The sequence below is a fragment of the Sebastes fasciatus genome, chromosome 4 (genome assembly GCF_043250625.1).
Source record: "Sebastes fasciatus isolate fSebFas1 chromosome 4, fSebFas1.pri, whole genome shotgun sequence".
In the NCBI taxonomy this organism is placed as follows: Eukaryota; Metazoa; Chordata; class Actinopteri; order Perciformes; family Sebastidae; genus Sebastes; species Sebastes fasciatus.
Genome location: NC_133798.1, coordinates 28678022 through 28706009, shown reverse-complemented (window position 1 = coordinate 28706009; position 27988 = coordinate 28678022). Strand labels below are relative to the sequence as shown.

General features: G+C 40.2%; 4 protein-coding genes and 1 pseudogene across 5 annotated transcripts in view; all 5 read left to right on the top strand.

Moving 5' to 3' along the window:
• Positions 1-9754, top strand: part of LOC141766518 (nuclear factor 7, brain-like) — a 202275-nt gene extending 192521 nt beyond the window's left edge. The window contains exon 2 of the mRNA XM_074633431.1: positions 8747-9754. The gene's annotated coding sequence lies outside the window, so the exon portion shown is untranslated. The remainder of the gene's footprint in view (positions 1-8746) is intronic.
• ciao2a (cytosolic iron-sulfur assembly component 2A) lies at positions 29-26662 on the top strand. The gene is made up of 5 exons (XM_074633436.1): positions 29-252; positions 2333-2497; positions 21911-21960; positions 25249-25294; positions 26038-26662. The coding sequence occupies exons 1-5, from the start codon at positions 132-134 to the stop codon at positions 26136-26138; spliced, it is 483 nt and encodes a 160-aa protein (XP_074489537.1). The 5' UTR covers positions 29-131; the 3' UTR covers positions 26139-26662.
• LOC141766516 (nuclear factor 7, ovary-like) lies at positions 7206-9754 on the top strand (annotated as a pseudogene).
• On the top strand, positions 12055-15465 carry LOC141766517 (E3 ubiquitin-protein ligase TRIM39-like). 2 transcript variants are annotated; one of them, XR_012593647.1, is made up of 2 exons: positions 12055-14927; positions 15161-15465. XR_012593647.1 is itself a non-coding variant. In XM_074633430.1 (1 exon), the coding sequence occupies exon 1, from the start codon at positions 13082-13084 to the stop codon at positions 14468-14470; it is 1389 nt and encodes a 462-aa protein (XP_074489531.1). In that variant the 5' UTR covers positions 12055-13081; the 3' UTR covers positions 14471-15465. The 2 variants fall into 2 exon arrangements, 1 of the variants encoding a protein (XP_074489531.1); XM_074633430.1 differs by having other exon boundaries at positions 12055-15465.
• On the top strand, positions 18032-21892 carry LOC141766515 (E3 ubiquitin-protein ligase TRIM39-like). Its single transcript, XM_074633429.1, has one exon. It carries the CDS (start codon positions 18705-18707, stop codon positions 20100-20102), a length of 1398 nt encoding a protein of 465 aa, XP_074489530.1. The 5' UTR covers positions 18032-18704; the 3' UTR covers positions 20103-21892.
• Positions 26663-27988: the final 1326 nt, after the last annotated feature.

Genomic DNA, 27988 nt, shown 5'->3' with positions numbered 1-27988 from the left:
ACAACAGAGTATAGGAAGCGGAAGTGAGACGGACTCGCTCATTGGCTGCACGCTGCTGTCCACTGACGGCTGTGTGTCTGTTTTCCTGTCAAAGTCACAACAGTCCCGTTTATTATGGCGTCTTCTATGAAATGGAAATAGTGTTCAGTCTCGTGTCGTTAACCGCTACTAAGGTTTTACAGTTTTCTGGACTTGTGGACAGGAATGCACTGAAGACTCAGAGGATGGAGGAGAAAGCGTTAGAAGTCTACGGTGAGTGATCTCTGACAGGCCTAATGTTGCTGCTGTGTTCATGTTGGAGAAGTTTTAGATGAACTGTGGAGGTGCCGAACACTTTAATGTTGTTTGATTAGACCACTGCTGCTTTATGAAGTAGTTAGCTAGTTATGATAAGTTACCACCATTGAAGGCAAAGTTAAATATACGATTTTGTGAATGGAGTTTGGTGAGGTTGTAGTAAAAGGTACATATGACCAGTGCTGGTGCAGAACTCCAATAAATGGTTTTCTGAATGGAGTTTGGTTTGCTTGGAGTGAATGGCACATATTGGGACGACATAATACACCACAGATGATTTGTTGTATGGAGTTTGGTGAGGTTGTAGTAAAATGCACATACTGGGTTTAGTACTGGAACAGAACTTAGATAAATGGTTTCCTGAATGGAGTTTGGTTTGCTTGGAGCGAATGGCACATACTCGGACAACATAATCCACAATATCTTATTTCTTGAATGGGGTTTGGTGAGGTTGTAGTAAAATGCACATACTGGGTTTAGTACTGGAACAGAATTTGTATAAATGGTTTTCTGAATGGAGTTTGGTTTGCTTGGAGTGAATGGCACATATTGGGACGACATAATACACCACAGATGATTTCTTATATGGAGTTTGGTGAGGTTGTAGTGAAAGGCACATATGACCAGTGCTAGTACAGAACTCAAATAGATGATTTTCTAAATGGAGTTTGGTGAGGTTGTAGTAAAAGGCACATAATTTGGACCACATAATATCTTATTTATTGAAAGGAGTTTGGTGAGGGTGTAGCCAAATGCACTTACTGGGTATAGTACTGGAACAGAACTTATATAAATGCAATTCTGAATGGAATTTGGAGAGATTGTTGTAAAAGGCATGTATTTGGACAACATAATACATAATAGATGATTTTCTGAATGGAGTTTGGTGAGGTTGTAGTAAAAATGCACATACTGGGTTTAGTACGGGAACAGAACTTATAAAAATGGTTTTCTGGATGGAGTTTGGTTTGCTTGGAGTGAATGGCACATATTGGGACGACATAATACACCACAGATGATTTGTTGTATGGAGTTTGGTGAGGTTGTAGTGAAAGGCACATATGACCAGTGCTAATGCACAACTCAAATAGATGGTTTTCTGAATAGAGTTTGGTGAGGTTGTAGTAAAATGCACATACTGGGTTTAGTACGGGAACAGAACTTCAATAAATGGGTTTTCTGAATGGAGTTTGGTTTGCTTGGAGTGAATGGCACATATTTGGATGACATAGTACACAATAGATGATTTCTTGAATGGAGTTTGGTTTGATTGGAGTAAAATGCACATACTGGGTTTAGCACTGGAACAGAACTTATATAAATGGTTTTCTGAATGGAGTTTGGAGAGATTGTAGTGAAAGGCACATATTTGGACAACATAATACATAATAGTTGATTTCTTGAATGGAGTTTGGTGAGGTTGTAGTGAAAGGCACATACTGGGTTTAGTACTGGAACAGAGCTTCAATAAATAGTTTTCTGAACGGATTTAGGTGTGTTTGTAGTGAACATTGCATATTGTGATTAGTACTGGAACTGAACTTAAATAAATGTTTTTCTGAATGGAGTTTGGTTGGAGTGGGTAAAACGTACTGGAACTATTACTGGTACAGAACAGGAATCCTTTCTCTACTGTGGCTAAATAATAGTATTAGAGAATAGTAATCCCATAACATACTGTTGTTACTCCCCTGTCTTGTCATCAAACCATTTATTATTTTTCTGGAGGCAGAAAATCAGGGAATTTAGAGCAATCTGGTCTATAAATCATACAGTATTCTAATATTTTACTTTAATTTTATTTTGATTACATATTAGTTAATCATCAATGCAATCATTTTAAGTTGGTATTATTTCCAAAGTATCCTGTTCATTTGCAGGGTGAAGAAGGTTGTTTCAGCTCAGTTTTATTTTTTTTTCCTAGAGCTACTCTTTAATGGTTTTAGACACTCATTTACTCACTTACTGGTCTAGATTTAGCCTTAATGTTAGTTTTAGTAAACAACGTCACATCTTGTTTCCTGCCTTCTATCAGATGTGATTCGATCAATCCGGGATCCGGAGAAGCCCAACACCCTGGAGGAGCTCGACGTGGTGACGGAGAAATGTGTGGAGGTCCAGGAGCTCGGAGAGGACGAGTACCTCATCATTATCAAGTTCTCTCCAACCGTCCCTCACTGCTCTCTGGCTACTCTGATCGGTGAGTCACTCTGCTGATAACACAACGGACATGAACCACACAAAAAAAAGCTGGCTGATGCATCAACCAGGGTCTGAATGATCTCAGCTTCTACACGCTGAAACTTTTGGATCTATTGTCATATTTCAGAAGGCTTACCTGTTTCTATTTTGAGTGCATTTAGGTTTATTCAGGGTTTACTCAGATCATTGCTGATAATGTCAAAAGCAGTTGACGGTGTAGAGGAGGCACAGATTCTCAGGACTGATGTTTTGGTTCCAACGAAGAAAGAAAAAGCTGTTTGTTTGAGTGCAAATAATATTAGGCTGATGGGTCCAGTAGTATGTTATGGACCGCTATTTCAAGTCACGCGGAGGGAGTGGGGGGGCATAAGCATTGAAAGAGACATAGGCCTATATGTATGAGTGTTGAGTAACATTACAGAACAATAATGATAAAACCCTGAACTATGTAGTAAATTGTAATAATGTGGTAAACTAGAAGTGTTTATTGGCCATCACCCTCGCGTTCACGCGCATATCAGACCCTCGGTGGGAGGTGGAGAGCTCGGCGCCCGGCAGCAGCAGCTCGCTGTTCCGCCGGTCCCCACTGGGAGCCAACACCGACACCACGCTAATGGAGGCCCAGGCCGTATTACTGGGCCCGCTTGAGGAAAGGGAGGAAAGGGAGAACCAGAACCAGGACTGAGCGGGGCTGACTGTCAGACCCTGCTGCAGTAAAAAAGTAGATTTTCTAAAGGGACTCTGGTGCTTGGAAACACTGCCGCTTTTGCCCATAGAGACCACGCAAAATCAACACTAAATGATAATGAAATTAAATTGAACCTTGACCTTGAACTTGATTCATGACTTCATGACATTACTAGAACCTTCATTTAAAACTAATTACACACTGCATTCAAATTAGCATGTAAACATGTCTCACAGAGATACAGGACGCCCGCAGAAGGTAGATAAAATGTACATGACCACTAACTCTCGCGAACACAAACAAACTCTCGCGAGAGTTTTACACAAGACGGATCCTTTCTACCATAACCTTCCGAAACAACGTGGTTGATAAACAATGCAGGTCATTGTCAAATTGCATGCAGCAGTCAGTGGGAGTGGGTGATGGTGACCAATATCGTTTGGTTTGTTTAAAGAGGACCCATTATGCTTTTGTGCTTTTTCCCTTTTCCTTTAGTGTGTTATATCGTTTTTTGGTCTGCAATTTGTTTTTGGTCTGCAATTTAAAAAGGGGGGGAGTTACTTTCCCACTGCTCCTGAACTGCCTGAAATGCCTTGTTGAAGTCCCTCCTTTTCTTCCGTAACATGGTGATGTCACCAAGTAACACATTTCCATATTGCCTGCCTAGGAGCTAGTTTGGCACGCCCTCAAACAAAGCTAGTTAGACCAGAGCTTGAGTGGAGTTCAAAGAGTTTTGGTTTGGTTGACCAATCACAACAGAGACAGACAAAGGGTGAAAAAAGATGCACAGCCGCTATGAGAAAAGAAAAGCATTTTTTGAATAGTAAAGAATGTAAACATGTTTTTTTAGAAACCCACCTGAAAATAAGTATGGTAGGTCGTCTTTAAAGTACAAGTTTTGAGAAAAAACATACATACAATTCAAGCTTGTATTCATAAAAATATGATATCAAAAGTTACCTGGGCCGTGGCCCCCCTGGCCCCCACGCTTCTGCAGTCTATGGTATGCGAGATTAGCCAAGGGACAGACAGACACACACACACACATGACCAAACGCATGATCTCCCCACAGCATTACGCCTGGCGGAGATAAGAAGAATGTGAATAACAGTGTGTTCGAGTCTTAGATTACAGAGTTGGTGTAGAGCTGTAATTCCTTCAGAAAATCACTGAAACACATGAAGAAAATCATTTCTTTGCATTTATAATACATCTTTGTATTCATGTATTCAAATGATTTCTTTCTCGTGTTCTCATCCGTGTGTTTACAGTTATTTATTCTTGGCTCCAAAGCAATTTTCCTTTTGGGGAAACAAATCATACTTAACAGAAGAAAAAGAACAGAAATGAAAAGCCTGGCTGACGGAAGCAGCGTTTTCTCTCCCACCATTTCCCTGTTAAACGAAGGGTAGAACCTGGCTTTCATTCATGCTACACATACACTCAGTAAATGGGATTCAGGAGTCTATTAGCCACAAGATATTAAGTGGGCACACGTCCAGCGCTGGAACAGACCACTGACTGCAGGTTTAATGAGAGTCTGTGTTCAGGCTCCCAGCAGGCTGCTGAGTAATACACATTATTCTCATACTTTAATTACTGACTTTTCACTTCAATTTATAACTCAGGCGTGTAACAGCCACAGTCCTCCAGACAGTTTTATAATGAATGAGCAGGTTGGAGACTGTTGTAACATACAAAAGACCATGTTGACCTTTTAAATGCTTTCAACTGTTGCCCTTAAATTACCCCGTACCTAGTTTCACTGTTTTCCTTCCATGTTCAGTATATATTTTCTGTGCCTACTTGTTCCATACGTCTTATACATGAAACAGAAATTTCAAGATATGTTGTGTATAATTAGGTCTTTCAAAGTTAACACGATAATAACAATATTACTGACACTAATTTCTTTAACGTATTAACGCAACTTGCGATTTTTAGGTTGTAGCGGCTCAGTTTTTTTAAGCTAGAGTGAAGATACTGGTATTATATGAAACTAGAAAACCTAAGGAATCCATTGTGTCAATATATACAGTACATGTCATACTAGCTTGTCGTGAAGGAGGATAAATAACGCTCCGAATTTATGCTAAATTTTGGTGAGGAAAAACTGTCCTGGCCATTTTCAAAGGGGTCCCTTGACCTCTGACCTCCAGATATGTGAATGTAAATGGGTTCTATGGGTACCCACGAGTCTCCTCTTTACAGACATGTCCACTTTATGATAATCACATGCAGTTTGGGGCAAGTCATAGTCAAGTCAGCACACTGACACACTGACAGCTGTTGTTGCCTGTTGGGCTGCAGTTTGCCATGTTGTGATTTGAGCATATTTTTTATGCTAAATGCAGTACCTGTGAGGGTTTCTGGACAATATTTGTCATTGTTTTGTGTTGTTAATTGATTTCCAATAATAGATATATTCATACATTTGCATTAAGTAGCATATTTGTCCACTCCCATGTTGATAAGAGTATTAAATACTTGACAAATCTCCCTTTAAGGTATGTTTTGAACAGATCACAATTAGCTATGGACAATCATGTGATTAATCGCGATAAAGGAAATATACTGAATTATCATCCAGGTCTAATTGTATAGTACAGACAGGGAGCTGGTAGACTCACTTAGTATTCAGGACACAGCAGCTCTCAGTTTGAGTATGATTGAGCTGACAGATTTCCCCTCAGGAGGCTGTTCTTAATAGGATGAATAGGTGAAATATAATTGACGGGTCTCCTGACTTGGCCTCTCTTGACTCCGACCGTGTGCCGGAGGGAAGCTTTTTGTGCAGCAGATGATTTCCTGACCTGAGGGGGCTGCTGAGGAGGACAGCTGCTGACAGAGCTGCTGTTGGTGCGACTCACATCTGTGGATCCGTGTGGAGCATATTTCCTGCAGCTCTAATAGAGTTTGATAGCAGAAAATGTTTCAGGGATTTGCAACCTCAGAAGTAAATGACTAGGTGTCAAGACGTGTGTACATATAGAACCCAGCAGGGATCAGGAAAAAAGGAGCAAAAGCAATAGAGAAAAGAATAAAGAAAAGTAAAGGGATACAAATAAATAAATTATATGTTTTATATATATATATATATATATATATATATATATATTTGTTTCTTGTAAATATATAGAAAAGAGTATTTATATGCAAGAAATAAATAAATATATATACAGTATATTTAAAATGATATAAATACATATATAGTGAAATACATGGACAAATACATGTGAAAATAAATGAAAATGCTAAATGCAGTACCTGTGAGGGTTTCTGGACAATATTTGTTGATGAGAGTATTAAATACTTGACAAATCTCCCTTTAAGGTACATTTTGAATAGATAAAAAATGTGCGATTCATTTGCGATTAATCACAATTAACTATTTTAATCGATTGACATCCCTAATTAAAACAGTTATTATTGAAGAAAAGGAGAAGAACAACAATATAACCACTGATTCTAAACTTTTTAACATTGTAAATGCAAATTTACACACACACTCACGTTCATATTGGGTTATTTATTGATTCACAGAATTGTGATTCTTCGTATTGTTTGTTACTACTGGCTGTTTTACAGCTCATACAATCAAGGAATAAGTGGAGTTCAGCTTTGGTGAACTTTCACATGTGTGACTGTGCCTTTAAGCAGTTTGGAATGAAACTCAACCTCACAAACTGTTATGATGAAGCTCCGCCCATCATCTGACTCGCCTGAGACAAACCAGGAAACAGGTTGTTATTCTATTATACTGTCAAGACACACACACACTGAGAGACGGATGATGAGATTGAACTTCAGACTAAAACCACCACTTCCACTGAGAGAGGACATCTACAGGAGGTAATACTGGGAATACTGGAATACTACCACTTCAACCAGCTGCTGAATCCACAAACTGAACCAGAGTTTAACAAGAACAAAGACTCAAAGTGAAAGTAACTTTCAGGGAACAGGGAGTGGCTGAGCCGTCTGCCTGCTGTGTTTTCAGCTTCACTCAGAGACTAAATGGCTTCCAGATTAGAGGACGATCTCTGCTGTTCTGTCTGCCACGACATCTTTAAAGATCCTGTCATGCTGTCATGTAGCCACAGCTTCTGTAAAGTCTGTCTGCAGAGCTGGTGGACAGAGAAACACGTCCAATAGTGTCCACTTTGTAAGAGAAGATCTTCAAAGGAAATACTACCTCCTAACTTGGATTTAAAGAACGTGTGTGAGAGTTTCTTACAGGAGAGAGCTCAGAGATCTTCAGAGGCTCTCTGCAGTCTGCACTCTATGAAACTCAAACTCTTCTGTCTGGACCATCAGCAGCCGGTGTGTCTCGTCTGCAGAGATTCAGAAAAACACACCAACCACAGATTCAGACCCATCGATGAAGCTGCACAACAACACAAGAAGGAACTTCAGGAAACTCTGGAGCCCTTAAAGGAGAAGTTAAAGGTTTTTGAAGAAGTTCAAGTGAAGTTTGATCAAACAGCAGAACACATGAAGGTCCAGGCCCGACACACAGAGAGGCAGATTAAGGAGCAGTTTAAGAAGCTTCACCAGTTTCTAGAAGAGGAAGAGGAGGCCAGGATAGCTGCACTGAGGGAGGAAGAGGAGCAGAAGAGTCAGATGATGAAGGAGAAGATGGAGGCTGTGAGCAGAGAGATAGCAGCTCTTTCAGACACATTCAGAGCCACAGAGGACGAGCTGAGAGCTGAAGACGTCTCATTCCTGCTCAACTACAAGGCTGCAGTGGAAAGAGTCCAGCAGCGCCCCCTGCTGGAGGATCCACAGCTGCTCTCAGGAGCTCTGATAGACCAGGCCAAACACCTGGGCAACCTGACCTTCAACATCTGGAACAAGATGAAGGACATGGTCTCCTACACTCCTGTGATTCTGGACCCAAACACTGCTGGTACAAAACTCATCCTGTCTGAAGATCTGACCAGTGTGAGACGAGGAGAGATACAGCAGCTTCCTGATAATCCAGAGAGGATTGATCGTTACTACTCCTCTGTCCTGGGCTCTGAGGGCTTTAACTCAGGGACTCACAGCTGGGACGTCCAGGTTGGAGACTGTACATACTGGAGACTGGGTGTGTTAGCAGAGTCTGTCCAGAGGAAGGGAGTCATAGAGTCTGGATTATGGACAATATGGTTATTGAATGGTAAATACAAAGCAGACTCCCAACCAAGTTCATTCATTGATCTCGTAGTGCAGAAGAAGCTCCAGAGGATCAGAGTGAATCTGGACTGGAACAAAGGAAAGCTGTCGTTCTCTGATCTTGATACTAACACACACATACACACCTACACACACACTTTCACTGAGATGATGTTTCTATATATTAGAACTGTGGATAAACTGAAGGTTTTACCAGTGAAGGTCTCTGTGACTGTAGGACAACAGAAATAGATGATGATGATGATGATGATGATGATGATGACAACAACATGCTGAAGTTTAATCTCTGAGTCTTTGACGAACATGTGACTATGTTGTCCTGATGATGATGTTGGTTGTCATGGTGATGTGGATGACATCTACAGTAGAACAAGAAATAGTAAGAAACATGTAAAAATGTTTAATTTAGAGTCAAAGTGTTTAAAACAACAGACAAATAGTATAAAGAAGAACAATAACTTCATAAATAATTCATGATTTTTTTTTTGGGGACTGAACGATTTTGATAAAATATCTAAATATGAATATTTTGACTGATATTGCGATATGATTTGCGATATTAGAGGGAATGATATCTTCTACATCATTATTCTCATTTTCATTGATAAACATATTAAAATGAGTTATGGTGGGATTTTTGTGTGATGTGTACCACACAAACTCTCTAGAATATGATGTGTCGGTCAGGACGTCTCTGCAGCACCACAATATTTAATGTAAAATGGTATTTTGACACATATTTCATCTTTAAAAAATAATGCGCCTCCTGCAATTTGAGAAGTGCAGTAGGCTATATTGCACTTTTGATAAAATGTTCGCCCTCGTCTTTGTTCATGTCAAAGTTTATTCTTGTAAATAGTCCAATCAGAACATTTATTGAGATGATAAGATTCAGATATATATTCAGTTATATTTAAAGAGTTTGAAATGTAGAAGGGTTTCCAGGAAGCAGGTTTAACATCAGTCCATGTTCCAGATGTTGGGTTTATTTGGTAACATGATCCAGATCAACTCAGTGAACTTGGACCAGAAACCAGGTTTATTGCTGTGTTTACACACATTACTGATGTAACATCATCAGAATTAATAACTCATATTTAGTCTCCTGTTTCTGAATCACAAGACCTGTCAGTCAAGATGTGATTGACAGCAGCTTCAGATTGGTTTTGGTGGTGGGAGGGGCTAGTTTTTGGTTTACCATCGGATTATTGATTATATCTTTAATGTGAAGTTTCTGTGTATTTGAACAGAAGGTTCAAACATTGATTTGTTTATTCATGTAAAGTGTTAAAGAGATTTTATTTTACATCATCTGTTCACTGTAATTCTTTATTTGAAATGAGATTTAAGCTTCAACTGGAAGATTAAAGTGTCTCATGAAGCAGAAACTGGTGGTGGTTTTGTTATTGATCCGTTCTAAGGTTGTAACTTTAAAATGTAATAAACTGGAAAAACAAAGTTCGGAGACTTGTGTTTGGTGGATTATTTCTCTGTTGTTACAATGCTAATGGTCATTGTATTTTACATGGTTGGAAAGCCTGTTTATTTACCTTCGCAATGATGTCCAACTTGTAAGGATCATGCATTTGTGGGATGAGCAGCACAGCTGATTATGTGGGTAGCGCCCAAGAAACATTTGCCAAAATACTCCGTCAATGGTAAACAGTGTATTCTCCTGTTGGTATTGACTCTTGTTTTGAGTTGTTTGGTGGATTGGATGATTGAACTCTCTATCAGTAACAAGGAACAAACAAGAAATATTGGCAATTTTACACTTTATTCATTTAATACACCATCAGGAGCCTCAGTAGCGGTGGAAGATCCATACACAGCCACAACAGCCTGGCACCTCCTCCTCATGCTGGTCACCAACCTGGTCACACGTTGCTGTGGGATGGCGTTCCATTCCTCAACCAGGATTCTTGCAGGTCAGCCAACGAGGTTGTGTGGGTCACTCTAACACGTACAGCACGCCCAACCTGATCCCACATGTTGAATTGGGTTGAGGTCTGGACTCTTGGCAGGCCGTTCCATTCTCTCTACTCCCACATTGTGGAGGTAGTCTGTGATAACCCTGGCTCTGTGGGGGCGAGCGTTGTCATCTTGGAGGATGAAGTTAGGTCCCAGATTGTGGAGATATGGGATCGCCAGTGGCTGCAGAATCTCATCCCGATATCTCCCTGCATTGAGATGGCCTTCAATGATGACAAGCCTTGTTTTGCCAGTGAGGGAGATGCCGCCCCACACCATGATACTGCCCCCATCAAAAGCTGTTACTCGATCGGTGCAACAATCAGCATAGCGTTCTCCGTGTCGTCTCCATACTTTGACCCTGCCATCCAACTTTCGCAGACAGAACCTGGACTCATCACTGAACATGACATTCCCCCACATGTTCAGGTTCCATTGTCTGTTGTCGACACCAGCGCAAACGGGCCTGATGGTGAAGGGCAGTCATTGCAGGCTTCCTGGTAGCCTTATGAGAATACACTGTTTACCATTGGCAGAGCATTTTGGCAAATTTTTCTTGGGCGCTACCCACATAATCAGCTGTGCTGCTCATCCCACAAATGCATGATCCTTATAAGTTGGACATCATTGCGAAGGTAAATAAACAGGCTTTCCAACGATGTAAAATACAATGACCATTAGCATTGGAACAACAGAGAAATAATCGACCCAACACAAGTTTCCGAACTTTGTTTTTCCAGTATATATACTGTATCTACAGTATATAAGGGCTGAAGAGTTTCAGTTGTAGTCCTCAGTAAAGTCTGTCGGAGTCAAAGCTTTTGTAAATGTTGCTTTGTACATCAGGCTTCAGTCACACAGTCATAGAAAGCTGCTGTTTGTAATCTGCTGCCATTAACTCAAGTTTTCAACGGTAGTGTATCTACTGTGGGACACACATGAGAATCAAGTCTTTTTTTAGAGGTGATTCAGAATTGTGGATCAACCCCAACCTTAATCACTGACTGAAGCAGATGAACCAGTGGGCTACCTCCAGGTCTGAGAAGTGAAGCCAATGCTGAAGTGCCTTAAACCTGCATTCTTTCTAACGGCCAGCAGGGGGCGACTCCTCTGGTTGATAAAAGAAGTCTGATTGTATAGAGGTCTATGAGAAAATGAGCCTACTGCTCACTTGATTTATTACCTCAGTAAACACTATGACAACAGTCACAATAAAGCAGCCTATAAACTGGACAAATGCCAGCAGAGAAACTAAGTCAACATCCAGTATTCTCCCATCATGCAACAGTGTGGGGACATCCACTAAATGGAAGTTTGAATCATTTCATTCTTCTTTTTTTGGAGACAAAATGATTTCACTCGTAATTAAAACATTTGGTGTCTGAATTATACTGTTTTTATCTCTGTTAAGATTAGGGCTGTCAAAGTTAACACGTTAATAACACGTTAAGGTAAATTTGTTTTTAATGCCACTCATTTCTTTAATGCATTAATGTAACTTGTGATATTTAGGTTGTAGCTCAGTTTTAAAGCTAGAGTGAAAATACTAGTATCATATGAAACTAGAAAACCTAATGAATCCATTGGTACCAACCATGTCATACTAGCTTGTCGTGAAGGAGGATAAATAACGCTACAGACTTACACTAAATTCTGGCGAGGAAAAACCGACATGGCCATTTTCAAAGGAGTCCTTTGACCTCTGACCTCCAGATATGTGAATGAAAATGGGTTCTATGGGTACCCACGAGTCTCCCCTTTACAGACATACCCACTTTATGATAATCACATGCAGTTTGGGGCAAGTCATAGTCAAGTCAGCACACTGACACACTGACAGCTGTTGTTGCCTGTTGGGCTGCAGTTTGCCATGTTATGATTGAGCATATTTTTTATGCGAAATGCAGAACCTGTGAGGGTTTCTGGACAATATCTGTCATTGTTTTGTGTTGTTAATTGATTTACAATAATAAATACTGCATAAAGCAGCATATTAGTCCCATGTTGATAAGAGTATTAAATACTACAAATCTCCCTTTAAGGTACATTTTGAACAGATTAGAAATCTGTGATTAATTTGCGATTAATTGCGATTAAATGTTTTAATCGATTGACATCCCTAATTAAAACAGTTATTATTGAAAGAAAGAAGAAGAACAACAATATAACCACTGATTCATATCTTTTCAACAGTGCAAATGCAAATCTACCGACACACTCACGATCATATTGGGTTATTTATTGATTAACAGAATTGTGATTCTTCTTATTCGTTGTTACTACTGGCTGTTCTGCAGCTCATACAGTCAAGGAGTGAGTGGAGTTCAACTTTGGTGAACTTTCACATGTGTGACTGTGCCTTTAAGCAGTTTGAAATCAAGCTCAATTATACTCAATTAGTTATGATGAAATGCCGCCCATCAACTGACTCTCTGAGACAAACCAGGAAAACAGGTTGTTATTCTGCCTCACTGAGACGACACACACACACACACACACACACACACTGAGAGACGGACGATAAGATTCACCTTCAGACCAAAACCACCACTTCCACTGAGAGAGGACATCTACAGGAGGGAATACTGGGAATACTGGAATACTACCACTTCAACCAGCTGCTGAATCCACAAACTGAACCAGAGTTTTACAAGAACAAAGACTCAAAGTGAAAGTTACTTTCAGGGAACAAGGAGTGACTGAGCCGTCTGCCTGCTGTGTTTTCAGCTTCACTCAGAGACTAAATGGCTTCCAGATTAGAGGACGATCTCTGCTGTTCTGTCTGCCACGACATCTTTAAAGATCCTGTCATCCTGTCATGTAGCCACAGCTTCTGTAAAGTCTGTCTGCAGAGCTGGTGGACAGAGAAACCCGTCCGAGAGTGTCCACTTTGTAAGAGAAGATCTTCAAAGAACATCCTACCTCCTAACTTTGGTTTAAAGAACGTGTGTGAGAGTTTCTTACAGGAGAGAGATCAGAGATCTTCAGAGGCTCTCTGCAGTCTGCACTCTGAGAAACTCAAACTCTTCTGTCTGGACCATCAGCAGCCGGTGTGTCTTGTCTGCATAGAGTCAGAAAAACACACCAAACACAGATTCAGACCCATCGATGAAGCTGCACGACAACACAAGAAGGAACTTCAGGAAACTCTGGAGCCCTTAAAGGAGAAGTTAAAGGTTTTTGAAGAAGTTAAAGTGAAGTTTGATCAAACAGCAGAACACATGAAGGTCCAGGCCCGACACACAGAGAGGCAGATTAAGGAGCAGTTTAAGAAGCTTCACCAGTTTCTAGAAGAGGAAGAGGAGGCCAGGATGGCTGCTCTGAGGGAGGAAGAGGAGCAGAAGAGACAGATGATGAAGGAGAAGATGGAGGCTGTGAGCAGAGAGATAGCAGCTCTTTCAGACACAGTCAGAGCCACAGAGGACGAGCTGAGAGCTGAAGACGTCTCGTTCCTGCTCAACTACAAGGCTGCAGTGGAAAGAGTCCAGCAGCGCCCACTGCTGGAGGATCCACAGCTGCTCTCAGGAGCTCTGATAGACCAGGCCAAACACCTGGGCAACCTGACCTTCAACATCTGGAACAAGATGAAGGACATGGTCTCCTACACTCCTGTGATTCTGGACACAAACACTGCTCATCCAGAACTCATCCTGTCTGAAGATCTGACCAGTGTGAGACGAGGAGAGGAACAGCAGCTTCCTGATAATCCAGAGAGGATTAATAAATACCGCTCTGTCCTGGGCTCTGAGGGCTTTAACTCAGGGACTCACAGCTGGGACGTCGAGGTTGGAGACTGTACAAGCTGGGGACTGGGTGTGTTAGCAGAGTCTGTCCAGAGGAAGGGAGACATACTGTCTGGATTATGGAGAATAAGGTTCTATAATGGTAAATACAGCGCAGTCTCCCCATCAGATCTCACTGTTCTAGTAGTACAGAAGAAGCTCCAGAGGATCAGAGTGAATCTGGACTGGAACAAAGGAAAGCTGTCGTTCTCTGATCCTGATACTAACACACACATACACACCTTCACACACACTTTCACTGAGAGGATGTTTCCATACATTGGAACTGTGGATCTCCTACTGAAGGTTTTACCAGTGAAGGTCTCTGTGACTGTAGGACAAAAGAAATAGATGATGATGATGATGATGACAATGATGATGACATGCTAAATTTTCTTCTGAGTCTTTGAGGAACATGTGACTATGTTGTCCTGATTATGATGTTGGTTGGCGATATGATTTGCGATATTAGAGGGAATGATAACTTCTACATCATTATTCTCATTCTCATTGATAAACATATTAAAATGAGTTATGGTGTGATTTTTGCGTGACATGTATACCAAACAAAGTCTGTAGAATATGATGTGTCGGTCAGGACATCTCTGCAGCACCACAATATTTAATGTAAAATGATATTTTGACACATATTTCATCTTTAATAAATAATGCGCCTGGCTATATTGCACTTTTGATAAAATGTTCGCCCTCGTCTTTGTTCATGTCAAAGTTTATTCTTGTAAATAGTCCAATCAGAACATTTGTTGAGATGATAAAATACAGATATATATTCAGTTATATTTAAAGAGTTTGAAATGTAGAAGGGTTTCCAGGAAGCAGGTTTAACATCAGTCCATGTTCCAGATGTTGGGTTTATTTGGTAACATGATCCAGATCAACTCAGTGAACTTGGACCAGAAACCAGGTTTATTGCTGTGTTTACACACATTACTGATGTAACATCATCAGAATTAATAACTCATATTTAGTCTCCTGTTTCTGAATCACAAGACCTGTCAGTCAAGATGTGATTGACAGCAGCTTCAGATTGGTTTTGGTGGTGGGAGGGGCTAGTTTTTGGTTTACCATCGGATTATTGATTATATCTTTAATGTGAAGTTTCTGTGTATTTGAACAGAAGGTTCAAACATTGATTTGTTTATTCATGTAAAGTGTTAAAGAGATTTTATTTTACATCATCTGTTCACTGTAATTCTTTATTTGAAATGAGATTTAAGCTTCAACTGGAAGATTAAAGTGTCTCATGAAGCAGAAACTGGTGGTGGTTTTGTTATTGATCCGTTCTAAGGTTGTAACTTTAAAATGTAATAAACTGGAAAAACAAAGTTCGGAGACTTGTGTTTGGTGGATTATTTCTCTGTTGTTACAATGCTAATGGTCATTGTATTTTACATGGTTGGAAAGCCTGTTTATTTACCTTCGCAATGATGTCCAACTTGTAAGGATCATGCATTTGTGGGATGAGCAGCACAGCTGATTATGTGGGTAGCGCCCAAGAAACATTTGCCAAAATACTCCGTCAATGGTAAACAGTGTATTCTCCTGTTGGTATTGACTCTTGTTTTGAGTTGTTTGGTGGATTGGATGATTGAACTCTCTATCAGTAACAAGGAACAAACAAGAAATATTGGCAATTTTACACTTTATTCATTTAATACACCATCAGGAGCCTCAGTAGCGGTGGAAGATCCATACGCAGCCACAACAGCCTGGCACCTCCTCCTCATGCTGGTCACCAACCTGGTCACACGTTGCTGTGGGATGGCGTTCCATTCCTCAACCAGGATTCTTGCAGGTCAGCCAACGAGGTTGTGTGGGTCACTCTAACACGTACAGCACGCCCAACCTGATCCCACATGTTGAATTGGGTTGAGGTCTGGACTCTTGGCAGGCCGTTCCATTCTCTCTACTCCCACATTGTGGAGGTAGTCTGTGATAACCCTGGCTCTGTGGGGGCGAGCGTTGTCATCTTGGAGGATGAAGTTAGGTCCCAGATTGTGGAGATATGGGATCGCCAGTGGCTGCAGAATCTCATCCCGATATCTCCCTGCATTGAGATGGCCTTCAATGATGACAAGCCTTGTTTTGCCAGTGAGGGAGATGCCGCCCCACACCATGATACTGCCCCCATCAAAAGCTGTTACTCGATCGGTGCAACAATCAGCATAGCGTTCTCCGCGTCGTCTCCATACTTTGACCCTGCCATCCAACTTTCGCAGACAGAACCTGGACTCATCACTGAACATGACATTCCCCCACATGTTCAGGTTCCATTGTCTGTGTTGTTGACACCAGCGCAAACGGGCCTGACGGTGAAGGGCAGTCATTGCAGGCTTCCTGGTAGCCTTATGAGAATACACTGTTTACCATTGGCAGAGCATTTTGGCAAATTTTTCTTGGGCGCTACCCACATAATCAGCTGTGCTGCTCATCCCACAAATGCATGATCCTTATAAGTTGGACATCATTGCGAAGGTAAATAAACAGGCTTTCCAACGATGTAAAATACAATGACCATTAGCATTGGAACAACAGAGAAATAATCGACCCAACACAAGTTTCCGAACTTTGTTTTTCCAGTATATATACTGTATCTACAGTATATAAGGGCTGAAGAGTTTCAGTTGTAGTCCTCAGTAAAGTCTGTCGGAGTCAAAGCTTTTGTAAATGTTGCTTTGTACATCAGGCTTCAGTCACACAGTCATAGAAAGCTGCTGTTTGTAATCTGCTGCCATTAACTCAAGTTTTCAACGGTAGTGTATCTACTGTGGGACACACATGAGAATCAAGTCTTTTTTTAGAGGTGATTCAGAATTGTGGATCAACCCCAACCTTAATCACTGACTGAAGCAGATGAACCAGTGGGCTACCTCCAGGTCTGAGAAGTGAAGCCAATGCTGAAGTGCCTTAAACCTGCATTCTTTCTAACGGCCAGCAGGGGGCGACTCCTCTGGTTGATAAAAGAAGTCTGATTGTATAGAGGTCTATGAGAAAATGAGCCTACTGCTCACTTGATTTATTACCTCAGTAAACACTATGACAACAGTCACAATAAAGCAGCCTATAAACTGGACAAATGCCAGCAGAGAAACTAAGTCAACATCCAGTATTCTCCCATCATGCAACAGTGTGGGGACATCCACTAAATGGAAGTTTGAATCATTTCATTCTTCTTCTTTTGGAGACAAAATGATTTCACTTGTAAATAAAACATTTGGTGTCTGAATTATACTCGTTTTATCTCTGTTCAGATTAGGGCTGTCAAAGTTAACACGTTAATAACACGTTAAGGCAAATTCTTTCTTAATGCCACTAATCTTTTTAACGCATTAAAGCAACTTGTGATATTTAGGTTTTAGCTCAGTTTTAAAGCTAGAGTGAAAATACTAGTATCATATGAAAATAAAAAACCTAAAGAATCCATTGGTAGCAGCCATGTCATACTAGCTTGTCGTGAAGGAGGATAAATAACGCTACAGACTTACACTAAATTTTGGCGAGGAACAACTGTCATGTCCATTTTCAAAGGGGACCCTTGACCTCTGACCTCAAGATATGTGAATGAAAATGGGTTCTATGGGTACCCACGAGTCTCCTCTTTATAGACATACCCACTTTATGATAATCACATGCAGTTTGAGGCAAGTCATAGTCAAGTCAGCACACTGACACACTGACAGCTGTTGTTGCCTGTTGGGCTGCAGTTTGCCATGTTATGATTGAGCATATTTTTTATGCGAAATGCAGAACCTGTGAGGGTTTCTGGACAATATTTGTCATTGTTTTGTGTTGTTAATTGATTTCTAATAATAAATACATACATACATTTGCATAAAGCAGCATATTTGCCCACTTCCATGTTGATAAGAGGATTAAATACAAATACAAATCTCCCTTTAAGGTACATTTTAAACAAATAAAAAATCTGCAATTCATTTGCAATTAAATGTTTTAATCGATTGACATCCCTAATTAAAACAGTTATTATTGAAGGAAAGAAGAAGAACAACAATATAACCACTGATTCATATCTTTTCAACAGTGCAAATGCAAATCTACCGACACACTCACGATCATATTGGGTTATTTATTGATTAACAGAATTGTGATTCTTCTTATTCTTTGTTACTACTGGCTGTTTTACAGCTCTTACAGTCAAGGAGTGAGTGGAGTTCAGCTTTGGTGAATTTGACATGTTTAACTGTGCCTTTAAGCAGTTTAGAATGAAACTCAACCTCACAAACTTTTATGATGAAGCTCCGCCCATCATCTGACTCACCTGAGACAAACCTGGAAACAGGTTTTTATTCTGTCAACACACACACACTGAGAGACGGTCGATAAGATTCACCTTCAGACTAAAACCACCACTTCCACTGAGAGAGGACATCTACAGGAGGGAATACTGGGAATACTGGAATACTACCACTTCAACCAGCTGCTGAATCCACAAACTGAACCAGAGTTTTACAAGAACAAAGACTCAAAGTGAAAGTAACTTTCAGGGAACAGGGAGTGGCTGAGCCGTCTGCCTGCTGTGTTTTCAGCTTCACTCAGAGACTAAATGGCTTCCAGATTAAAGGACGATCTCTGCTGTTCTGTCTGCCACGACGTCTTTAAAGATCCTGTCATCCTGTCATGTAGCCACAGCTTCTGTAAAGTCTGTCTGCAGAGCTGGTGGACAGAGAAACACGTCCAAGAGTGCCCACTTTGTAAGAGAAGACATTCAAAGAGCTTCCTACCTCCTAACCGGGCTTTAAAGAACCTGTGTGAGAGTTTGTTACAGGAGAGAGCTCAGAGATCTTCAGAGGCTCTCTGCAGTCTGCACTCTGAGAAACTCAGACTCTTCTGTCTGGACCATCAGCAGCCGGTGTGTCTCGTCTGCAGAGATTCAGAAAAACACACCAACCACAGATTCAGACCCATCGATGAAGCTGCACGACAACACAAGAAGGAACTTCAGGAAACTCTGGAGCCCTTAAAGGAGAAGTTAAAGGTTTTTGAAGAAGTTAAAGTGAAGTTTGATCAAACAGCAGAACACATGAAGGTCCAGGCCCGACACACAGAGAGGCAGATTAAGGAGCAGTTTAAGAAGCTTCACCAGTTTCTAGAAGAGGAAGAGGAGGCCAGGATGGCTGCACTGAGGGAGGAAGAGGAGCAGAAGAGTCAGATGATGAAGGAGAAGATGGAGGCTGTGAGCAGAGAGATAGCAGCTCTTTCAGACACATTCAGAGCCACAGAGGACGAGCTGAGAGCTGAAGACGTCTCATTCCTGCTCAACTACAAGGCTGCAGTGGAAAGAGTCCAGCAGCGCCCCCTGCTGGAGGATCCACAGCTGCTCTCAGGAGCTCTGATAGACCAGGCCAAACACCTGGGCAACCTGACCTTCAACATCTGGAACAAGATGAAAGTCATGGTCTTCTACACTCCTGTGATTCTGGACCCAAACACTGCTCATCCAGAACTCATCTTGTCTGAAGATCTGACCAGTGTGAGACGAGGAGAGGAACAGCAGCTTCCTGATAATCCAGAGAGGATTGATAATTACTGCTCTGTCCTGGGCTCTGAGGGCTTTAACTCAGGGACTCACAGCTGGGACGTCCAGGTTGGAGACAGTACAGGCTGGGGACTGGGTGTGTTAGCAGAGTCTGTCCAGAGGAAGGGAGTCATAGAGTCTGGATTATGGAGAATACGGTTCTTGAATGGTAAATACAGCGCAGTCTCCCCATCAGTTCCATTCACTGATCTCGTAGTGCAAAAGAAGCCCCAGAGGATCAGAGTGAATCTGGACTGGAATGAAGGAAAGCTGTCGTTCTCTGATCCTGATACTAACACACACACACACATACACACCTTCACACACACTTTCACTGAGAGGATGTTTCCATACATTGGAACTGTGGATCTCCTACTGAAGGTTTTACCAGTGAAGGTCTCTGTGACTGTAGGACAACAGAAATAGATGATGATGATGGTGATGATGATGATGATGGTGATGGTGATGATGATGATGGTGATGATGATGGTGATGGTGACATGCTGAATTTAATTCTGAGTCTTTGAGGAACATGTGACTATGTTGTCCTGATGATGATGTTGGTTGTCATGGTGATGTGGTTGACATCTACACTAAAACAACAAACAATAAGAAACATGTAAAAAATGTTTAATTTAGAGTCAAAGAGTTTAAAACAACAGACAAATAGTATAAACAAAAACAATAACTTTATAAATAATTCAAGATTGTTTTTTTTAGGACTGAACGATTTTGATAAAATATCTAAATATGATTATTTTGACTGATATTGCGATAAGATTTGCGATATTAGAGGAAATGATAACTTCTACATCATTATTCTCATTTTCATTGATAAACATATTAAAATGAGTTATGGTGTGATTTTTGACGTGACGTGTAATGCTATTTTGACACATATTTCATCTTTAACAAATAATAATAATAAATAATGCGCCTGGCTATATTGCCCTTTTGATAAAATGTTCGCCCTCGTCTTTGTTCATGTCAAAGTTTATTCTTGTAAATAGTCCAATCAGAACATTTATTGAGATGAAAAAATACAGATATATATTCAGTTATATTTAAAGACTTTGAAATGTAGAAGGGTTTCCAGGAAGCAGGTTTAACATCAGTCCATGTTCCAGATGTTGGGTTTATTTGGTAACATGATCCAGATCAACTCAGTGAACTTGGAGCAGAAACTAGGTTTATTTCTGTGTTTACACACATTACTGATGTAACATCATCAGAATTAATAACTCATATTTAGTCTCCTGTTTCTGAATCACAAGACCTGTCAGTCAAGATGTGATCGACAGCAGCTTCAGATTGGTTTTGGTGGTGGGAGGGGCTAGTCTTTGGTTTACCATCAGATTATTGATTATATCTTTAATGTGAAGTTTCTGTGTATTTGAACAGCAGGTTCAAACATTGATTTGTTTATTGATGTAAAGTGTTAAAGAGGTTTTATTTCACATCATCTGTTCACTGTAATTCATCATTAGAAATGAAATCAACGCTTCAACTGGAAGATTAAAGTGACTCATGAAGCAGAAACTGACGGTGCTTTTGTTTTTGGTTGTTTGAGGTTGTAACTTTAAAATGTAATACATACTGTATATACAGTATATACAGGACTGATCGAGTTCATGAGTTGTGACGTGTTTGTTGACGTTGCCAGAAATGGCGGAGGTTATGGAAGTTCATTTTTCGGTGCATAATAAGTTAATATATTGTCATTTTAGTCGTATATTATTTTTCTTCGTAATTTTATATGTCTAAGGAAAATGTTGATATTCCAACGGCCTGATCTTTTTCCTCTGTCATTATGCCTTTACATTTACTGCATTATGTTACCCATTCGCTAGCTTGCTAATTTGACGCCGACAGTAACGTTGATATTGCTGTTGCTTAGCAGCTGTGTTCTCACGACTTAACCACTTAAACAGCAAGCATATCGTGTACACGACTTCCCATGTTGTAAACACGAGCTCATGAGTTTCATTTGGAGGCACCAAAAAACCAAGATAGTGACGGCCAAAATGCAGACCTCGAGGGTTGGGTGGGTGACGTCACGGTCACTACATCAACTTCTGATATACAGTCTGTGGTTTTGATGTTGATCACTATACTTCCTGTTTTCCTGACGGTCTTCTCAAATCTGTTATTGTTTTCTGAGTGCTGCCATGTTGCTGTTCATCCTGTGAGATTTTTGTCTCTGTGTCTGATGGCGATGCTTTCTGTGTCTGCAGGTCTGTGCTTACAAGTGAAGCTGCAGCGATGTTTGCCATTTAAACATAAGGTGAGTACCAGAGGAGTGACTTGTTGTTAAAGTGTTAAACTTTCTTGTCTAAAAACACACATTTTCTTTCTTACTTTCTCACTTGTCACACATCTAGCCATGCAAATCATTAAGTGTTTATTTAGTAATTAGATATCTGCCTCCACTCCACATACAATGGAGGTGGATGCAGTCCCAATTTCTCTAGATCAGGTGTTTTCAAAGTCTGATACTGCTGCTGTTCATCAGATGAAATTGTGACAACTGCTTCCCCTCCCCAACACCCGCCGCCGTCACCCTCATCCGATAACGCTCGATAGGACATCCAGAACCTCTCTAATGGCAAAAATGGCAAATTGTCACCATTAAAAGTATGCTGAATCAGCTATTAGCAGCTCCTGTCTGCAGTGTACCCATGGATGTACACACAACTGTCACTTGATTACTGTGACACTGGAGAAAACTTAAAAACATGATAATTCTCAGGCTATACTGCAAGTTCTGCAGCTATAAGGAGCGCCTTTTTTAAGATTTCTAAGTGGATTAATTGAAATTTATTCTCGTTGGACCTCGGAGATAATGATATCCACGGAAAGCGTAAGTCACACTGAATTTAAAAATATTCATATCATGTCTGTGTGCCCAGAGTTATAACTCTGAAGAGTGCAATTTTTAACCTTGTTGATAAGCGGCCAAACTACAATAACTAACTTTCCGTAGTTTTTTGAACACCAGCATCAGCCTCACTCAGTATTTATGCCCTACTCTAAATAATCCACAGACCTCAATTTAAACTGTTTTCATCTGGAATATTTCTGAACGTTATTCCAGTAAAATTCTCATGTGTTTTTAATGATTAAATGTAGGCCTATGTTGTTATGGCTTCCTTTTTTTTAGTCCTTTAAGCCATATTCATATCACCAAGAAATGACACAATAAGGTTTGTAGGTAAATGAAGTTACGCTCATTCAGCAGGTTACGGTTAGATGTCCAGCGTTAGATCAGGCCATGAATTCAGCCTGTGTGTGTGTGTGTGTGTGTGTGTGTGTGTGTGTGTGTGTGTGTGTGTGTGTGTGTGTGTGTGTGTGTGTGTGTGTGTGTGTGTGTGTGTGTGTGTGTGTGTGTGTGTGTGTGTGTGTGTGTGTGTGTGTGTGTGTGTGTGTGTGTGTGTGTGTGTGTGTGTGTGTGTGTGTGTGTGTGTGTGTGTGTGTGTGTGTGTGTGTGTGTGTGTGTGTGATAAACTACGCTACAACAACCAAAATAGGATATGCCGCGGCAACCCAATATAAGCAAGAAGATAAACTTAAACTTTGTCTTTGTGAAATGAACAAGTGACCTATTTTAAATCTTTTGGTAAACTATTTCGACTCTTGGCGTCCTGAAGCTGCCTGCACTGTGCACAGCCGGTACTAATTACTATGGCACCATCAACTGGGGCTAATTTACTAACAATTCAATGCCATGGTTGGCCGCATGGGGCACAAATACCATCCACAATCTAACAACATACTTCTTATTATAAGGAATTTAACTTCTCCTACATATGTTTTGTAATATGGGTGAACTGAGCCCTTAAATCTGGTTCATGGTTAAAGCAGCCAGCGGTGATTACATTAGAATATTTCCATTAACTTTTCACCTCGTACAACAGAAGTTTAAACATAACTAAACAAAGCGAACGCTCCCACAGACCACAAGAAGAAGAAGAAGTTGATGAGACTTGTGGAGCTCAGTTCAGTGAGGAAACAGCTGTTATTTCATTAACAATTCAAAGAGGGTGACTCTGAGAAACAGAGAGAGGCAGGCTGTGCTCTGTGAACAGACAAAAACACAATCAGTACGGAAAAAAGCACAGCCAATTAGCTGTTTATTCATAACCCAGTTTCAGAGGTCAAGGGTCAGGGTGAGGATAGAGTTCTTGGACGGCCATCAAACAGACAGAGGCAGGTGGAAAGCCGTGGGCTTCATCTCTGCAGCATTAAAGAGGCTTTACAGAGCAGATGAGTAGCCTCTTGATTAGAGGAGTGTTTGTTATCAGGAAGCTGCTGAACATCTGCTCGGTGCAGAGAGCACGACCAGCAGGATGCAGTCCTGTGGTAGGAAGAGTACCGGTTTATTTAAATCTAGTCCTGACTTCAAACTCCACTAATCAATATTTTTTTATTTTAATAAAGTATGAAATCACTCTGTGATTTTAAATCACCAACTCTAGCCTCTAAGGATCAGGTCTGGCTCACAATCGCCGTTCCAGTTCATTCCAAAGGTGTTGGATATGGAGTCATTGGAGTGCCATGAAAAATTATAAATCTGTAAAGGAATAAGAAAATAAATGCAGGAATATAAAGACAAATAATAAAAGATAAAATAACTATTAAAAGCATTTTCATTTATTTTAATTTTTTATTTATTTGGTCATTTATTTCTGTATATATTTATTTGTGTATTTTTGAAAAAAAAAAATATGTATGTATATATATATATATATATACATACATATTTTTTTTTTGCATAGGAAGATATACTGTATATGTAAATGTGTGAAGGAATTGACTACGCAGGACGGCCCACCTAAAGCTGATATTGACTGACAGCTTGGCCCTTCAAGGAATAGCAACAGCAATAAGGGATCAAAATAAATAAATTATATTATATAAAAATACATAATATTTGTTTTGTAAATATACAAAAACATTACTAATTTTTATGCAAAAATGTAATATATATAAATATAAATATATTAGTTTCCATTTATTTCTGTTTATATTTCTTTCTATAATAAAATAAATATATTTTTTTAATTTATAGAAATAAATGTATACAGAAAAAATTAACAAATAAACATTGGAAAACACAAAGTTGGAAGAACATTATTATTTAAAATATCACTGTATGCTGGAGCATTAAGATTTCCTTTCTTTGGAACTAAGGGGCCCAAACCAGGAAAAAAAAAACTAAAAACTGCCAACATCCATGCTAATGTTGTGATATATTTATATTTATTCTTATTCTGTTGTTTGGAAATGTTTCTTCTGTCTTATGAGCAGTTTATACCGTCACCAGTTCAGATTATTAACTCCCTTTGTTGTTCTCTGAGCTGCACGTGTCCCATTTCTCTGTTGATCTCAATTCCCTGCCTCATTCCAAGCGTTTCTTTTTTTCTCTTTTACACCAAACATTTAATTGAATGCATTTAAAATACTCCTTACTGTGTTCATAGTTGAATTTCCTGTATAAATAACACATAAAATCATACAGCACAGCGTGCGACTCCGCCTTTTAACATTAGTTTGTTTTTCTTTTTCTTCTCAGCTGGAGATTTACATTGCAGAAGGAACCCATTCCACTGAAGAAGATAGTAAGTCTGTTTTTTATTTATTTTTTAATTCAATAGAGCAAATGGCTTCTTTAGATTTAACAACCTCCCACTGAGGCAGCTCTCTGAGTCATGTTGGATGTAACGTGTTCTGCACAGAAATCAGCATCAGTATTTACAGGTTAGTGAGGTGGGGGAAAGAAACTCGCCATCACAGGAGAGAAAATGATGAAAAGCTGTTGTGTAGCGGGTTAACCAAGGCTTTCACACTGACATTTGAAGCTCATACGACACGTGAATATTCACTGTCAGTGTGCTAAATGGCTAAATAATGCTGGTGAGAGTGACTAACATGGCTAGCTAATGTTATCTTGAGTGTGAGGCTGCTGCAGTAATACAGTCATACATTAACGTTATAGCAGCATCAGACTGTCGGAAGACTGAAGGGACATGGCGGCCATCAACCTTCATTTATGAAGGTATCGCCAACGCTCAGGTTCAGACAAGGTCGCTAAATAATTATTAGACGTGTGCATAAAACAAACGTTTGTATAACAAGAGATGAATGCGTATGAACTTATCAAAATTACAATCCAAACATACGTCAAATTGCAGCTACAATTTTCTTTCCCCCAAAAGGGGGCGTGGCCTTGACTTTTTGTGACGTACCGGTACAGTATGTGCCGGTCTGATGTTTTACTGAAGCTTTGTTGAGGTCACTAACGTCAGTGTGTTGTTGGCGTAGTGTTTGTGTTGTCTCGTTGTGATTTACTTTGTGTCTCCAGTTAACAAGCAGATCAACGATAAGGAGCGAGTGGCGGCCGCCATGGAAAACCCCAACCTGAGGGAGATGGTGGAGCAGTGTGTCACCGAACCGGACGACTGACTGACTGACTGACGGAGGGAGGGAGCGCCACCTCCCTGAAGGAAACACCTCGGAGCCGCAGTGTGTGTGTGTGTGTTGTATGTGTGTGTTCCCACAGTGCCTGTAGATATTATTCAGAGGAGTCCTGAGCGTCTGTCTGATGGCAGAGGCTTGTGGTGGCTCTGGGGAGTCAGCTGGTGTTTGGAGGATTTTCTCCAGTGAGTAGCTTGAATACTGAGCGGTGAATAAAAGCCCGGACGGAAGCTGGAATAAAGCCACAGATGTGTGTGTGCGAGTGTGTGTGTTGACACTCCGATCATTCCCTGCTGGACGGCGTGGCGGTGAACAGCAGCAGGTCTTTGTTGTCGTCTGGATCGGACGCTGCAGAGGAAGTGGGCCAGAGATTTCAGAAGTCTGTCCTTTTGTTAATCACTCAGATTCAAGTCTGAGTAGAAAGTGTGAATCTTTTAGAGGTGATTATTTTCAATAAAAAAAAAGATGTGATGTACAAAAGAATCTGTTATTAAAAGCTACGTCAACGAGAAGCTGCTTTGAGTCGTGTGTGATTGACAGAGTAATGTGTCTTACTTTGAATCAGGAGATCTTTGACTGCCTATTAAAATGCCACTTTAACACAATGCACGCATTATTAATTATAAGGGATGTACTGATTTATCGGCCGATATTCACCTTGTTGACTGCAATCGGCCTATCGGGAAATAAGATGACATTCACCGATGGCAGTGGCCGATGTTTATCTGTTGTGTTGCGTTCATTTTGTGCCGGCTAAATATTGCGTTGTTAGCTGCTGATTTAATTACATTTAATTTATGTTTCACTAAATGTTTTTGTTGGGCTATGGAAGTACTGAAAAAGTAATTCCTCTCATTGAGTAGGTAGTTGTATGCAGCCTAATGGAGCTTTTGATGCAGTTGTTTATCATGAAAGAAGGTTATATTTAAAGCTTGTTTCATTCATTTGTATGATTTAATTTGTGCTCATTCAAGATATGAATGAAGGGCTGAATGACTTAAAGAGTGAAGACAGCTCAGTTATTATTTTATAATGAAGATCTTTGTTTTCCAAAGGGGTAATGAATAACAGAATAAACATCAAAACATCAGTATTGGCCAAATTCTAATTTTAAACATCGATATCGACCCATAATTTTGGTGCATCCCTATTAATTATTATTATTAAACACTATTTTTTTTTATCTGCGACAACCCTGTGGTTATTCCCTGGGACATAACCTTAAAGGGGCACTCCACTGATTTTACACCTGAAGTGAACAGAATAAATAAATCATGAGATTAATTATTAGATTATTTCAGGACTCCTGTAGTAATGACGTGGCTCCACCTGTTGGGGGCGCTGTTGGACCTAATCAAAGATCCTGAGAGGAATTAATGAGCGCTGTGTCAGGACCGCAGAGATGAATAAACATCACAACAGTTTTCACTGGAGCTTTGAATTCAACAGACACATTGAATTAATAAACACTTGTAAAGTTGCCGGACAGTAGTCAGAGTCTGTCTGGAATTTGAATCCAAAGTGTGTTCTGGATTTAACGTATCATCAGTCCAACAGCATCCACACTAAAAGCCCTCTGTTTTCTGGTTTGATGGATTCCTGCAGCTGAACTGATGACAACAACAAAACCGAGGTTTTACTCTAAGACGACCTACAGTGTGTTTTAAAGTCTCATCACACTTACAGCCGCGGCTCTGCTGTTGTTCAGGGGTTTCAAGACTATTTGTTTCTTTTAACCAGGAAAATAAAAAAGTACAAGTTGTGCATGAACAGGATGAAAACATGATGTTCTCTGTGGAAACGGGGACCATGAATATGAATATTTTTCTAGTTAGTTC

Coding starts and splice junctions, on each gene's coding strand:
- LOC141766515 (XM_074633429.1), top strand. CDS start 18,705: ATGGCTTCCAGATTAAAGGACGATCTCTGCTGTTCTGTCTGCCACGAC.
- ciao2a (XM_074633436.1), top strand. CDS start 132: ATGGAAATAGTGTTCAGTCTCGTGTCGTTAACCGCTACTAAGGTTTTA. Junction 253..2,332: donor GAAAGCGTTAGAAGTCTACG/GTGAGTGATCTC, acceptor GCCTTCTATCAG/ATGTGATTCGATCAATCCGG. Junction 25,295..26,037: donor CCATTCCACTGAAGAAGATA/GTAAGTCTGTTT, acceptor TTGTGTCTCCAG/TTAACAAGCAGATCAACGAT.
- LOC141766517 (XM_074633430.1), top strand. CDS start 13,082: ATGGCTTCCAGATTAGAGGACGATCTCTGCTGTTCTGTCTGCCACGAC.